Source organism: Octopus bimaculoides, chromosome 5 (assembly GCF_001194135.2).
Source record: "Octopus bimaculoides isolate UCB-OBI-ISO-001 chromosome 5, ASM119413v2, whole genome shotgun sequence".
Taxonomy (NCBI): Eukaryota; Metazoa; Mollusca; class Cephalopoda; order Octopoda; family Octopodidae; genus Octopus; species Octopus bimaculoides.
Genome location: NC_068985.1, coordinates 35,435,409 through 35,449,284, shown reverse-complemented (window position 1 = coordinate 35,449,284; position 13,876 = coordinate 35,435,409). Strand labels below are relative to the sequence as shown.

Sequence of the window (13,876 nt, the reverse complement as noted above, 5' to 3'; positions counted from 1 at the left end):
TAGTTAAAGGAAAATTGACCAAATATTTGCTAACTCTTTGCTTAATTTATTTTGTTATCATTAGTCACACCATAAGCATCATCATTGATCAACTACTATTGATGTCCTGCTTAGGTTTGTCAAGTGATCATAATTTAAATCAGTTCCTCTTTGCTATCACAACACACCTTGGCTTCATCCACATCATAACCCTCTCATATCATCTCATTTTGGTGTAGTTTCTGAGGTTGGACCTTGAAGTCTTTGGTACTATATAAAGTTCCCTTACTTCCACACTTCGACTAAAGAGCAGTGCACCAGCATGTCTGCAGTCAAACGACTGCAACAAGTAAAAGAATAATTGATCAACAGTCATTAGCATACAGTTGTTTCCAAGGTTTGTTGTTGAGAATATCTCTTTCATAGTTTGGAGGCCTAAATAAGCAGGATGGCTGAGCACTGAGTCCTGATAAACCCCATGTGCATACTAAATTCATTGCTATCACTCACCTTACCCAAAATGATTCTGCACATGGTTTTTATGGCTAACACAACCAGTTCATGTAAGTCCAGTTTCCTTAGAATCTACCAGATCAGATAGTGAATTACTCAGTTAAAGGGTTGTCCCTTTTTCCAAATTCACATATGCTTGATATACGAACTTCCTTCTAGCTAAGTAGTTCTTTGTAGTTATTTCATTTGGAATATGAGCTCAATGATACAGCTTCCTGGCATATACAGGTAAATCCTATTCTTAATAAAAACTTCCAGTGATTCATGAATCTCTAAATATCTAGTCTCAAGGGACCAGCTACATTTCCTACATTTTCATTCTTTAATTGCACTGTCATGATACTGTAAAACTGGAATGCTGGTAGCCCTTCTGCTTCTACTTGGAATAAATTCACTCTTTACATATGCATCAGTAAAACTGAGGAAGCCATTGTTATTCTATACATTTACAAAGTGTGACTTCTCTCTTGCAGACTGTCAGACAATTTGGATAAACTTGCATGTTTGATCCTCATCTTGCACAATACATGCAACTTCTGCTTTTTTTGCCCCTCCTTTTGCTATTTACAGCCAAAATTTAGCTTCTCTTTAGTTATTTTATATTTTCTCTATTGCCTCCTTTCTACAAGTCTTTTACTTGTTATGGTGCTACCTATAATATTGTCTCACTGTGTGTCACTTTGCACCAACCACTTATCTAATCTTTAGATTTCAGCATGTGGCTCCATAAAAGCTACAGATTTCCTTCTGTTGTAATCCGTCTTAGATATATAATTTTTCCCATATATGTTAGTTAATAACTCTCGAACTCTTGTAAGAAAAATTGGCCTAAATATTTGCTAACTCTTTGCTTAATTTATGTTATCATCATTATCATTGATCATCCACTGTCGATACTAACATAGGTTTGTCCAGCAATCATAATTAAAACCAGTTCCTCTTGGTTGTCACAACACACCTTGGTTCGATCCACTGATCATAATTCTCTCATATTGGTGTAGTTTCTGAGGCTGGACCTTCATGAGTCTTTGGTTCTATATAAAAGATCCCTTACTTTCACACTTTCCAAACCTGTCTATTATCTGTTATGGTAATTTCCAAAGTAGTATTTTATGTGTTACTTTGTGGTTTTTATTTGGGACCTTGCACCAGCCACTGATTTGTACTTTCAACCTCAGCAGATTGTCCCATAAGAACACAAATTTTCTCTGTTATATGTACCAGTTAATACTGCTTGAAGTTTATATTTCTTAACGAACTGAATGTAATTATGCTTACCATAGGTTTCCTTGTTTGGTTTATTGACTTTAGCATAAAGGTCATTCACATCTTTAAGTAATTAAAATAAGATTTTATTTAAAATCTGTTAATGATGTGCTGAAAGTATCAGAACTAATATTAATGAGAAACATTCACTCCCTCACATACATAAAGGTACAAAGAAGTACAAGCAGGAATTTTTGTGTGCATTATTTAGACTGGGAACACTTGTTGAAATTTCTACCTGCTCACTTCCTGCATACAAAACACATTTTTTTTCCTGATGATATCTGAGTTCAGTCTTTCTTCATATATGGTAAAACATTTGTTTTTACTAGATTCAATTTAAAATCTTTTAAATGCAGGTTTTGCTATCATGTTTGGAATATCTATCAGATGAGAGGCGCAGGCATGGCTGTGTGGTAAGAAGCTTGCTTCCCAACCACATGTTTTCAGACTCAGTTTCACTGCGTGGCACCTTGGGCAAGTGTCCTCTATTATATCTTCAAACTGACCAAAGCCTTGTGTGTGGATTTGGTAGACAGAAACTGAAAGAAGCCTGTCATATATATATATATATGTGTGTGTGTGTGTGTGTGTGTGTGTGTGTGTCTGTGTTCGTCCCCCAACCATCGCTTGACAACCGATGTTGGTGTGTCTATGTCCCTACAACTTAGCAGTTTGGCAAAAGCGACTGACAGAATAAGTAACAGGATTACAAACAATAAGTCCTGGGGCCAACTTCTTTGATTAAAATGCTGTGCACCAGCATGGTCACAGTTAAATGACTGAAACAAGTAAAAGAATATATGTTCAACAGATTTTGTTATCAGAGCTATGTCATCAGTATACAGGTGCTTCCATGGTTAGTTGTTGAGAATACCTCTTTCATAGTTTGGAGGCCTAAATAAGCAGGACAGTTGAGCACCGAGTCCTGATAAACCCCATATGCACACTAAATTCGTTGCTATTGCTCACCTTGCCCATAATGATTGTGCATATGGCTTGTATAGCTCACACAACCAATTCATGAAAGTCTAGTTTCCTTAGCATCTCCCAGGTTAAATATTGAATGACTAAGTCAAAGGGTTTGTCCCTTTCTCTAAATTCACAAATGCTTGGTATAGGAGCTTACTCAAAGCTAAGTAGCTCTTGTAGTTATTTCATTTGGAATACAATCTCAATGATACAGCTTCTTGGCATATCCAAGTTAATCCTATTCTTAATCAACTTTCCAATAACCCATGGATATTCTAAATCTCTAAATATCTAGTCTCAAGAAACCAGGTACGTTCCCTATCATTTCATTGTTAGATTGCATTGTTATGATACTGAAAAACTAGAATGCGAGTAGCTCTTCTGTTTCTATTTAGAATGAATTCATTCTCTTTACTTTTGGCATCAGTAAGACTGAGGAAGCCATTGTTATTCTATACATCTACATAGAGTGTCTTCTGTTTGGCAGACTGTCAGTCAATTTGGATGGCCTTGCATGTCTGATCCTCATCTTGCACAATACATGCAACTTCTGCTTTTTTTTGCTCTTCCCTTTGCTATGTATAGCAAAAATTTAGTTTCTCTAGTTGTTTGATATTTTCCTTATTGCCTCCTTTCTACAAGTCTTTCACTTGCTAAGGTGCTACCTATAATATTGTCTCAGTGTGGGTCACCTTGTACCAGCCACTTATCTAATCTATGGAGTTTAGCACGTGGTTCAGTAAAAGCTGCAGATTTTCTACTACTATAATCTTAGATACATAATTTTCGTCATATATGTTAGTTAATACCGCCCAAAGTCTTGTTAGTTATATTAATGAACTGAACATATTCATGCTTACCAGCAGGTTTCTTCCTATTTGTATTGTCTTTAGGATAAATATTGACCACAAATTTAAAGTATTAAAAAATAATGACATGATTATAGATAACATTTAAAATATATTTAGGATATATTGAAAGTATCAGAACAAATATTAATGAAAAACATTCACTTTCTCATACACACACATTCAAAATTGTTTAAGTAGAAATTAATAATATAATATTATTTTCTTTATTTAGCTCAGATTATCATTACCAAATTAACAGAAAAAACAAACGAATAAAAATACATTGAGTTAAAAAATAAAGTACAATTAATGATTAATAAAGGCAGAAATTGCTAATACACATGAAAATATGTTTACATGTAATGCAAAATGCACATTTATAAATTTTTGTGTTATGTAGGTTATATTACAGTGTTATCTCTATTGAAAGGAAAATTAGCCTAAATATTTGCTAACTCTTTGCTTAATATATTTTGTCATCATAATTATCATTGATCAACCACTGTCGATGCCGGCATGAGTTTGTCCGGCGATCATAATTAAAATCAGTTCCTCTTTGCTATCACAACACACCTTGGCTTCATCCACAGATCATAATTCTCTCATATCTCATTTTGGTGTAGTTTTTGAGACGGGGCCTTCAGGTCTTTGGTACTATATAAAGCGCCCTTACTTTCACTCTTCAACTAAAAGGCAGTGCACCAGCATGTCTGCAGTCAAACGACTGCAACAAGTAAAAAAATAATTGATGAACAGAGTCATTAGCATTAGTTTCCAAGGTTAATTGTTAAGAACACCTCTTCCATAGTTTGGAGGCCTAAATAAGCAGGAATGCTGAGCATTGAGTCCTGATAAACCCCATATGCATACTAAATTCATTGCTATCACTCACCTTACCCACAATGATTCTGCACATGGCTTGTATGGCTCACACAACCTATTCATCTAAGTCCAGTTTCCTTAGCATCTAACAGGTCAGATACTGAATGACTAAGTCAAAGGGTTTGTCCTTTTCCCCAAATTCACCCTTTCCAAACCTGTCTGTTATCTGTTATGGTAATTTCCAAAATAGTATTTTATGTGTTACCTTGTATTTTTTTATTTGGGACCTTGCACCAGCCATTGATTTACTTTCGACCTCAGCAGATTGTCCCATAAGAACACAAATTTTCTCTGTTGTATGTATCAGTTAATATCTCTTAAAATTGATATAATTTTATGAATGGACTGAATATAATTATGCTTACCATTAGTTTGCATGCTTGGTTTGTTGACTTTAGCATAAAGGTCTTCCACATCTTTAAGGAATTAAAGAAAGATAGGATTTAAATATTGTGATGCTGTGATGAAAGTATCAGAATTAATATTAATGAGAAACATTCACTCCCTAACATACATAAAGCTATAAAGAAGTACAAGCAGGAATTTCTTCTTCTTCTTCACCACTGCCATCACCAGCAGCACCAATATTGTTACTTTTCATTTGCTTTCTATGCCGACAAGGGTTGGGTGAGAAGTCTTGTTTCAAAAAAAGTGACTATTTAGGATCAGATCCCACCTAGGCTTGGTCCCTTGACCATAACTCTTGCATATGTTATCATGTTTATGCGGCTTCTCAGACTGGATTACATTCATAACATCAACCATTGCAAAATGTGTGTACAAAGTGCATTTTTTCCCATGGCACCAGCACTAAAAAAGTTGTCACTAAAAGGTTGTCAAGCCAAATTTCGTGTCCTACATAGGAGCCAGTCCAGCGGGACTGGCAACGATCTCACTTGAATGTTTTTACACGTGCCAGGAAGGCGACACTGGGCGCAGGTGCCATCACGATTTCACTTTCGCTTGCCCCAACATGCCTTCACAAGCCGAGTTTCGTGTCCAATGGAAGAGATGACGTTGGCATGGGTGCCAGTCGTCGAATTTAGTTCGATTTCGATTCCGATTTCACTTGCCTCAACAGGTCTTCGCAAGCGGAGTTTAGTGTCCTATGAAGGAAGGAAGGAAGGTACACATAAGTGGGCTGGCTACACCCCTGGCGGAGGCATTGGATTTAGGTCTCACATGGCTTGCCAGGTCTTCTCATGCACAGCATATTTCCAAAGGTCTCGGTCAGAAGTCATCCCCTCAGTGAGGCCCAATGTTCAAAGGTCGTGCCTCACCACCTCATCCCAGGTCTTCCTGGGCCTACCTCTTCCACAGATTCCCTTAACTGTTAGGGAGTGGCACTCAGAATGCCAGGAGGGAAGCTAGGCGACAGGTTTATTTAGCCAGAGGGGAAGCAGATAAGGAAAAGTTTGCCAATGTTATGCACCGTGAGGACCAAAGACTTGAGGTATTTCGTGTTGCAAGACAGTGTGTGAGAGAGAATCGTGATGTCGTGGGAGAGAAATGTGTTCGCATGGATGATGGTATGCTTGTACTAAACGAGGCTGCAAAGAGAGAGGTTTGGAGATGCCACTATGAAAGATTGCTCAATAAAGAGAATGAGTGGGAGAAAGAGAGTCTGCCGAATGTCGACCCAACAGAGGGACCAGCTATCCGAGTTGACAGTTCCATGGTAGGTAAAGCAATTAAGAGTATGAAGACAGGGAAGGCCTCCGGCCCATCAGGAATCCCTACAGAGATGCTCAAAATATCTGGCAGTGTAGGCTATAGCCTAGTCACCCGTATTGTTAACCAGGTGATACACAAAGGAGTCATACCCAATGACTGGTGTAGCAGCACCATTGTCAACTGCTACAAATGTAAAGGTGACGCTTTAGATACAAATAATTACAGAGGTATCAAGTTGTTAGATCAGGTAATGAAAGTCACAGAGAGGGTCATAGACCAACTAATTAGGGAGCGAGTCAGAGATGCAGTTTGGTTTGTACCTGGGAAAAGCACCACTGATGCTATGTTTCTGGTAAGACAGCTTCAGGAGAAATACCTAGCTAAGGATAAACCTCTGTACCTTGCTTTCGTTGACATGGAGAAAGCCTTTGACAGGGTCCCCCGATCCCTTATCTGGTGGTCAATGAGGAAACTTGGGATAGAAGAATGGTTAGTGAGAGCTGTGAGAGTTATGTACAGAGACGCTGTTAGTAAGGTGAGGGTTGGAAATGAGTACAGTGAAGAATTCCGGGTAGAGGTAGGGGTCCACCAAGGTTCTGTCCTCAGCCCCCTCCTATTTATCATAGTCCTCCAGGCGATAACAGAGGAATTCAAGATAGGATGCCCCTGGGAGCTCCTCTATGCTGATGACCTAGCACTAATTGCTGAGTCACTATCAGAACTAGAGGAGAAGTTTCAGGTGTGGAAGCAAGGACTAGAATCGAAATGTGCAGAAAACAGCCTCCGTCACATTCCATGGGGGATAACTACAAATAGTTGATAGCTTCTGTTACCTAGGTGACCAAGTCAGTAGTAAGGGCAGTTGCTCTGAGAGTGTGGCTGCTAGAATAAGAATAGCCTGGGCAAAGTTCAGAGAGCTCCTACCTCTGCTGGTGACAAAGTGCCTCTCACTCAGAGTAAAAAGTAGACTGTATGATGCATGTGTACAAACAGCCATGCTACATGGCAGTGAAACATGGGCTGTGACTGCTGAGGACAGGCATAATCTTGCAATAAATGAAGCCAGTATGCTCTGCTGGATGTGTAATGTCAGTGTGCATGTTGGGGCAAGCGAAAGCGAAATCGTGACGGCACCTGTGCCCAGCGTCGCCTTCCTGGCACGTGTAAAGACATTTGAGCGAGATCATTGCCACTGCTGCTGGACTGGCTCCCGTGCAGGTGGCATGTAAAATACACTATTTTGAGCGTGGCCATTGCCAGTACCACTTGACTGGCCTTCGTGCCGGTGGCACGTAAAAGCACCCACTACACTCTCGGAGTGGTTGGCGGAAGGGCATCCAGCCGTAGAAACTCTGCCAAATCAGATTGGAGCCTGGTGTAGCCATCTGGTTCACCAGTCCTCAGTCAAATCGTCCAACCCATGCTAGCATAGAAAGCGGATATTAAACGATGATGATGATGATGATGATGATATATATATAATTTATTAAAAGCGGTATATGTTTTTATGTGCTATTATCAGTTACATGTGCTGAGAACATGCCAAACAGTATTTTATAACATGTCTGGTGTCCCAACACAATCATCAGACACTGACGATTGTGTTGGGACACCTCACTGTGCATGCCACATGTACTGCCACCTGTTGGTGTGCCACAGAACAAGTGACGAAACATTCTGCTACCACCTTGGTATGTAAAGCAATATAAAATATAAAGATATTTGTTTGAATTATACTTACTGTTAAGTTTGTTAGGTTTTTTAACATTAGCATAAATATCGTCCGTATCTAAGAGATGAAATAAAAATGAATATATTTATTATTTGCAACTGTTTCTCAGGTAAAATGATTAGAAAAATATTAATGATTTAATATTTAAAAAAAAATTCAAACAAAGAAAGCATAACAAAAAGAATGAATTATCTAAATTATCAATGCAAGCAAGATAAATGAAGTCAAGGAACAAATATCTATTTTTCATAACCAGCGATATCTATGAATACGTGAGAAGTCTTGTTGTTGCTGATGTAGGCATTCAGTCCCAAGTTAGAGCAATGATTATATGTTTTCTATTCCATATTTCATTCAGACAGGATACAATGCATCTTTTTCTTCTTAAGGATGGGGAGGGAATAAGTTGATTACATCGACTCCAATCCTCAAGTGGTACTTATTCTGTCAACCCTAAAAGGGTGAAAGGTAAAGTCAACTTTGGCAGAATTTGAACTCAGAACATAAAGACAGATGAAACACCACTAAACATTCTGCCTGGTGTGCTAATGATTCTACATTGCCTTGTGATGATGTTGATAATACATTAAGTGAAACAGTTTTAACTGAGTGCTGAAACTGCATCATGGGAGTGATTTTGAAAAACCAACTCACAAAAGCACACAGTATAGAAACTCTGGATTATGGTAAATATTAATGAGTAAAATTTTAAGATGTAAGATCTTGATGTTACAATTCGATTCCAACTAGAGGTAAGTTGAGGTATTTTGCTGTATATATTGCGAGTACACACCTATGGCATACAAGTAATCAGATGAACAACTAAATATGATACACAAATGTAATATAAACTATAAAGTTGAGAAATAAATTCAATTTAAATTTAACTATACAGCAATTCTTCAAACACTTTAATTCTTCAGCATTCACGTTACTCTTTAAACTGTAATGCTTATTTATTCACATTGATTTGAGTTCTTGTATCTTTGAGATTCAATGATATGATTGCCTAGTTTGGAATGACATAGTAAGGGAGGTGTGAGAGATCTCATCTGATCAGTTTGAACATAAAATGGGGAGAATATCTAGGTTAGATCTGGCCGGATTAAATGCTAAAGGGTAATTCTAGTGAGCTATTTACAACTTCAGCAAAAATCTTTTAAATGCCTCTACTGTACCTCTTCTCATCATTGCTACTGTATAGTTAAATTACTTGATTTAATTCTTTTTGTATTCCTATAATATTAACACATTGTTTATAGTGTTTTGTTTGATAATATTAGGAGTAGCTTCAGAGTATGTAACATATCATAACAATTTTATTATCTCTAATTAATGAAATATTTAAGGAAAAGGTATATCATGTTATTTTTTTCTTTTTCCAGCTCCATCTCAGTTATTCCCACTCTCTCATTTTTAATGTGAGTAGGCATGTAGCTTCTCTACAGAAAAAAACCTGTTCTGTTCTAGTTCCTTCTCTCATACTATATCTCTTCACATAAAATTTTCTCTCTCTCTGCCGTAGTCCCACTCAGTTAAAGGGGATCCTAATCATGCAAGCTGCATGACAACCTCACTAGTACTGGTACTATGAAAGGAAATATTAAGTAATTCTGTAAAATGGTTGGTATCAGGATGGGTATCCAACCATAGAAACCATACCAATCCAATGCACCCGAGACCTCTCACATCATCCAATGGAATATGAACATGAAAAATGAGAGAGAGTATGCAAAAGAGAAAATCACATTGGTACATGTGACATATATGGATGATGACAGCTGCATAAATATTGTTGTGTACTCAGAATGGACAGTGATATAGAAGAGGAAAATCTAGATAGACATGAGATGGCATTCACTCACTATCCTCTCTACCTGAAATACTTTCAGTATATTCATCCTCTGCTCTTCTCCCCACCTGTAGCATACCCTTCAGCCTTTCTTTTTTTTTTTTACTACTCCTGTTGTATTCACTCACTTATTCTCCACAGCTTTTTTCTTCTTTAATGTTCTTTCCCCATAATAACTTCACAGCCACCTCAATACCATCTTATTTCTCCCTCTTTCATTGACGCCCTTGATTCCATCACATCTCATTAGGTCAATGACCCTGTTCTTGCAACCTCTCTGGATCTTTACTATCTTTAGCTCTTTAACTTATGTTCCCTCTATCACCAAATTTTATTTATAACATGGAAAAGCATTGGATACCCTCCATATAATTCATTCCATTACTCTTACTACTCTGTCTGATTCTCACTAAAACCAAGTTGCTTGTTTATGTGGATAAACACAAACTACCTTAGTTCTCAGAGTGCTGGCATCAGATGCACTTAGCCTCCACTCCACTGTCATGACCATTTCTCATCTGGTTGGGCAAGGTCTAGAGTCTGCAGGTCACAGAGCAGCATTAATACACAGAGATTTGCACCCTCTTCTCAACCAGGCCCATCACTCTTTTTAGCTGTGACTAACAGATGAGTATGGAGCAATTCACCTTATTTAGGTGTGACTAACAGATGAGTATGGAGCAATTCACCTTATTTAGGTGTGACTAACAGATGAGTATGAAGCAATTCACCTTATCAATTGTTATTGAAGTCGTGTCAGTACATCTCCCTGCTGTGTGCAACACAACCACCTTTCCTTCTCTTTTCTAAGTGAGTTAGGAATCATGCAAAGTATAATGTAAATCACTGTATCACAGTATTGATCAGATCAACAGATGATGTTAAACACTGCTGGTCACAATGCACTTCCAATTCTGTCCTGATTGTACCATTCTTTTCCATCTTGATCCAAACGGCTTGACCAGATCATCCTCCCATGTTGTAAAGTGTTTCTAAGTGGCCTTTTCCAATCTTTTAGATACTACTTGGCAACTGCATGGATCCATCAGTTGTCTGTGAACTTTGCGACATGTCCAGCCCTCCAAAACTTGTGCTTTTGATATTCTGTGATCATATCATTCATTCTGTTCCATTCTCAAATTATCACAACCAGAATAATGTAAATACATAAATTAAAAGATTTTAAGTGCATTTTCTTTGATGTCAGTTTTCAGTAACTCAGGACCAACAATCATTTACTTATGCTTCACCCTTTTTGTTGCTCTTTAATGTGTCAATCAATTTGTTCTTATTCCCAAATTCCATCTCATAAGTTCCAGTATTTAATATTCTAAGAAAAAAATGTGGGGAACATTTTATGAAGAGGGGGGAAAAATGATGATGTAACAATATTGGGTTAAGCTCTAAAGAAAGGCTGGAAGTGATGAAGATAAAGTAGTCACAGATTAGGATGTTTTAGTTTGCCAATGTAATGTGATATACATTTGGGTGATTGAGGGACTATTAGTAAAGTTAGATTATTAATTAAATTAGGCAAATAAATAAATGAATAAATAAAGAGTGACAAAAATAAAACATAAATGAAAATCACTAAGTAATATACTTAGGTCATCAAAGTGTCCAGACGAATCATAGATGGCATTGGAAACCTCGTGCACATCTGAAAATGTATGAATAGAAATGTATAAATACTTTCTGTATTTATTTCCATATATCAAAAAGTAATTAAATTTATGACACAGACAAGCTATATTAACCTGAATTTATTTTTAATTTTAATGGACTTTTAAAAAATAGAATTGTCTGTAATGTAAATGCACTCTAAAAACTAGGATGCTTTTAAGGACCAGTGCTTTAACTTCAATTTCTCACTGTGTGTGAGAGTGTGTGTACATGTGAACGCATATGTAACTTTCACTCATCGATATCAATGAAATGATGTAAGCATTGATGAGGAAAATGGATTTCCAAACTAAAATATTATGTTCTGCTTTGAAATGTTTATAAGTTAGTGCTAAAACTGCTGGTGGTTGCTACTCTTTTCTTTATGCCAACAGTAAACTTTTGTCTCCTACATTGCTCAGTAAAAAGCTTCATCTTTCAACTAACTGTTAGTCCTACATCTGTGATGGGAACTAGGCCCAAACAAAGAAGAAATTTGACATGTGTCTTAGTGTTTTATAATATTGATTAATAAATATTTTCTTCTGTTTTTAAAGTAATATTTTTTCCAATAAACCAGGTATGAAAGAATGTTTGATAGTGATGCTGATAAGATTAAGCAATACTTTATAAAAAAGATTGTATTTAGAGAAATAGTTTTGGAAAATTAACAGTCACCAGTGCTATTTTTGTATTGTGGACAAAATCCACCATTTGAACTGAAATGCATAAAACTCCTCAAATCAACAAAATTTCATCCAAGATACTCTTAGAAAATTAATTCAAAATTAATGAAGGAATGAGTACAATATTTGATAACAGAAATTAATTTTGTTTGAATAAGAATAATCTTAAGAATTTCTTAGTGGCTTCTGGATGACAATAGAAATCTTGCATATTTTTTGCCCTTCTTGACAGACATTGTAAACTGGTGAGCATCGGGAGGGGAAAGGTATTAATGTCACAACTCGCATTTTCAATTCTTTAATGTCAGTAGAATTAGCTCATTGACAAATACTATCTGATCATGAATGGTTAAATTTTTGATCTTTTTATTGCACTAGCACATGGAACTTTAAGTTACTTTCTATATAATCTAGTGTTTCAAAAAGAAAATCCTTTATTTATAAGTATATATCAATAAGAATAAAGGGTGCCAAAATACCTTCCGCATTACAATGTTCCAAATCTCTTCCATTTATAGTATTAATTGCTGGAAACAAATGGATAAAATACATTAACTCAAATAGTAACAAAAGTTATTAAAAAAAACTGGATTATTTCTTAAAAGTCAATAAAAAGCTTAGTCTTAGAATAATAAACAAATTGAGTTGGTGTATTTTAAAAAGTGAAACTGACATTTGTCCTAAAATTTTTTGTACCAAACTGGGTATATAAGGCACCAGATGTAGTGTGCAAGAGAGAAGACTGTGCTGGTGCAGTCATGTGATGTGTATGCATGAAAAGAGTTGCATCAAGAGGAGCAATTTTCTAATTGTGGAGGAAACATGTGGAAGGGGTAGACCCAGGAAAACATGGAATGAAGTAGTGAGAAAGGATTTAAAGATTTTGGGCCTTGTAGAGGGATGACAAGGTACTGAGAGTCCTGGCAGTTTGCTGTGCTAGAGAAGATACATCAATCTAAGTAAAATCATGATTGTCCTTGCATACAAGCATGTTCACTCCCTAATCTTGCAGTTGCTGGTGCCACATAAAAAGTACCAGTATCAGTGCCACATAAAAGCACCCAGTACACTCTGTAAAATGGTTGGCATTAGAAAGGGCATCCAGCCATAGAAACTATGCCAAAACAAACATAGAGCTGGGGCAGCTCTTCAGCTGGTTAGCTTCTGTTAAACTTTCCAACCCATGTCAGCATAGAAAACAGACATATGGTGATGAAAATGATACATTTAGAATATACATACCTACACACATATATCATCATCATCATTTAACGTCCGCTTTCCATGCTAGCATGGGTTGGACGATTTGATTGAGGACTGGTGAAACCGGATGGCAACACCAGGCTCCAATCTAATTTGGCAGAGTTTCTACAGCTGGATGCCCTTCCTAACGCCAACCACTCAGAGAGTGTAGTGGGTGCTTTTACGTGTCACCCGCACGAAAACGGCCACACTCGAAATGGTGTCTTTTATGTGTCACCCGCACAAGAACCAGTCCAGGGGCACTGGCAACGATCTCGCTCGAAAACCCTACAAAGGCCAGCCAGGCGGTACTGTCAACGGTCACGCTCATGATGGTACATCTTATGTGCCACCCGCACAAGAGCCAGTCCAGGGGCACTGGCAACGATCTCACTTGGCTTGCAGGGTCTTCTCACGCACAGCACATTTCCAAAGGTCTCGGTCAGTAGTCATCGCCTCGGTGAGGCCCAATGTTCGAAGGCCTTGCCTCACCACCTCAGCCCAGGTCTTCCAGGGCCTACCTCTTCCACAGGTTCCCTCAACTGTTAGGGTGTGGCACTTTTTC

General features: G+C 37.4%; 1 protein-coding gene across 1 annotated transcript in view; it reads right to left on the bottom strand.

Moving 5' to 3' along the window:
• LOC106876221 (uncharacterized) overlaps positions 1 to 13,876 on the bottom strand; it is a 42,451-nt gene that overhangs the window by 22,822 nt on the left and 5,753 nt on the right. The window contains exons 3-8 of the mRNA XM_052968048.1: positions 12,549 to 12,596; positions 11,325 to 11,381; positions 7,879 to 7,926; positions 4,829 to 4,879; positions 3,591 to 3,617; positions 1,771 to 1,821 (exon numbers count right to left, since the gene is read on the bottom strand). Of these exons, the coding sequence (XP_052824008.1) occupies positions 1,771 to 1,821; positions 3,591 to 3,617; positions 4,829 to 4,879; positions 7,879 to 7,926; positions 11,325 to 11,381; positions 12,549 to 12,596 (282 nt within the window). The remainder of the gene's footprint in view (positions 1 to 1,770; positions 1,822 to 3,590; positions 3,618 to 4,828; positions 4,880 to 7,878; positions 7,927 to 11,324; positions 11,382 to 12,548; positions 12,597 to 13,876) is intronic.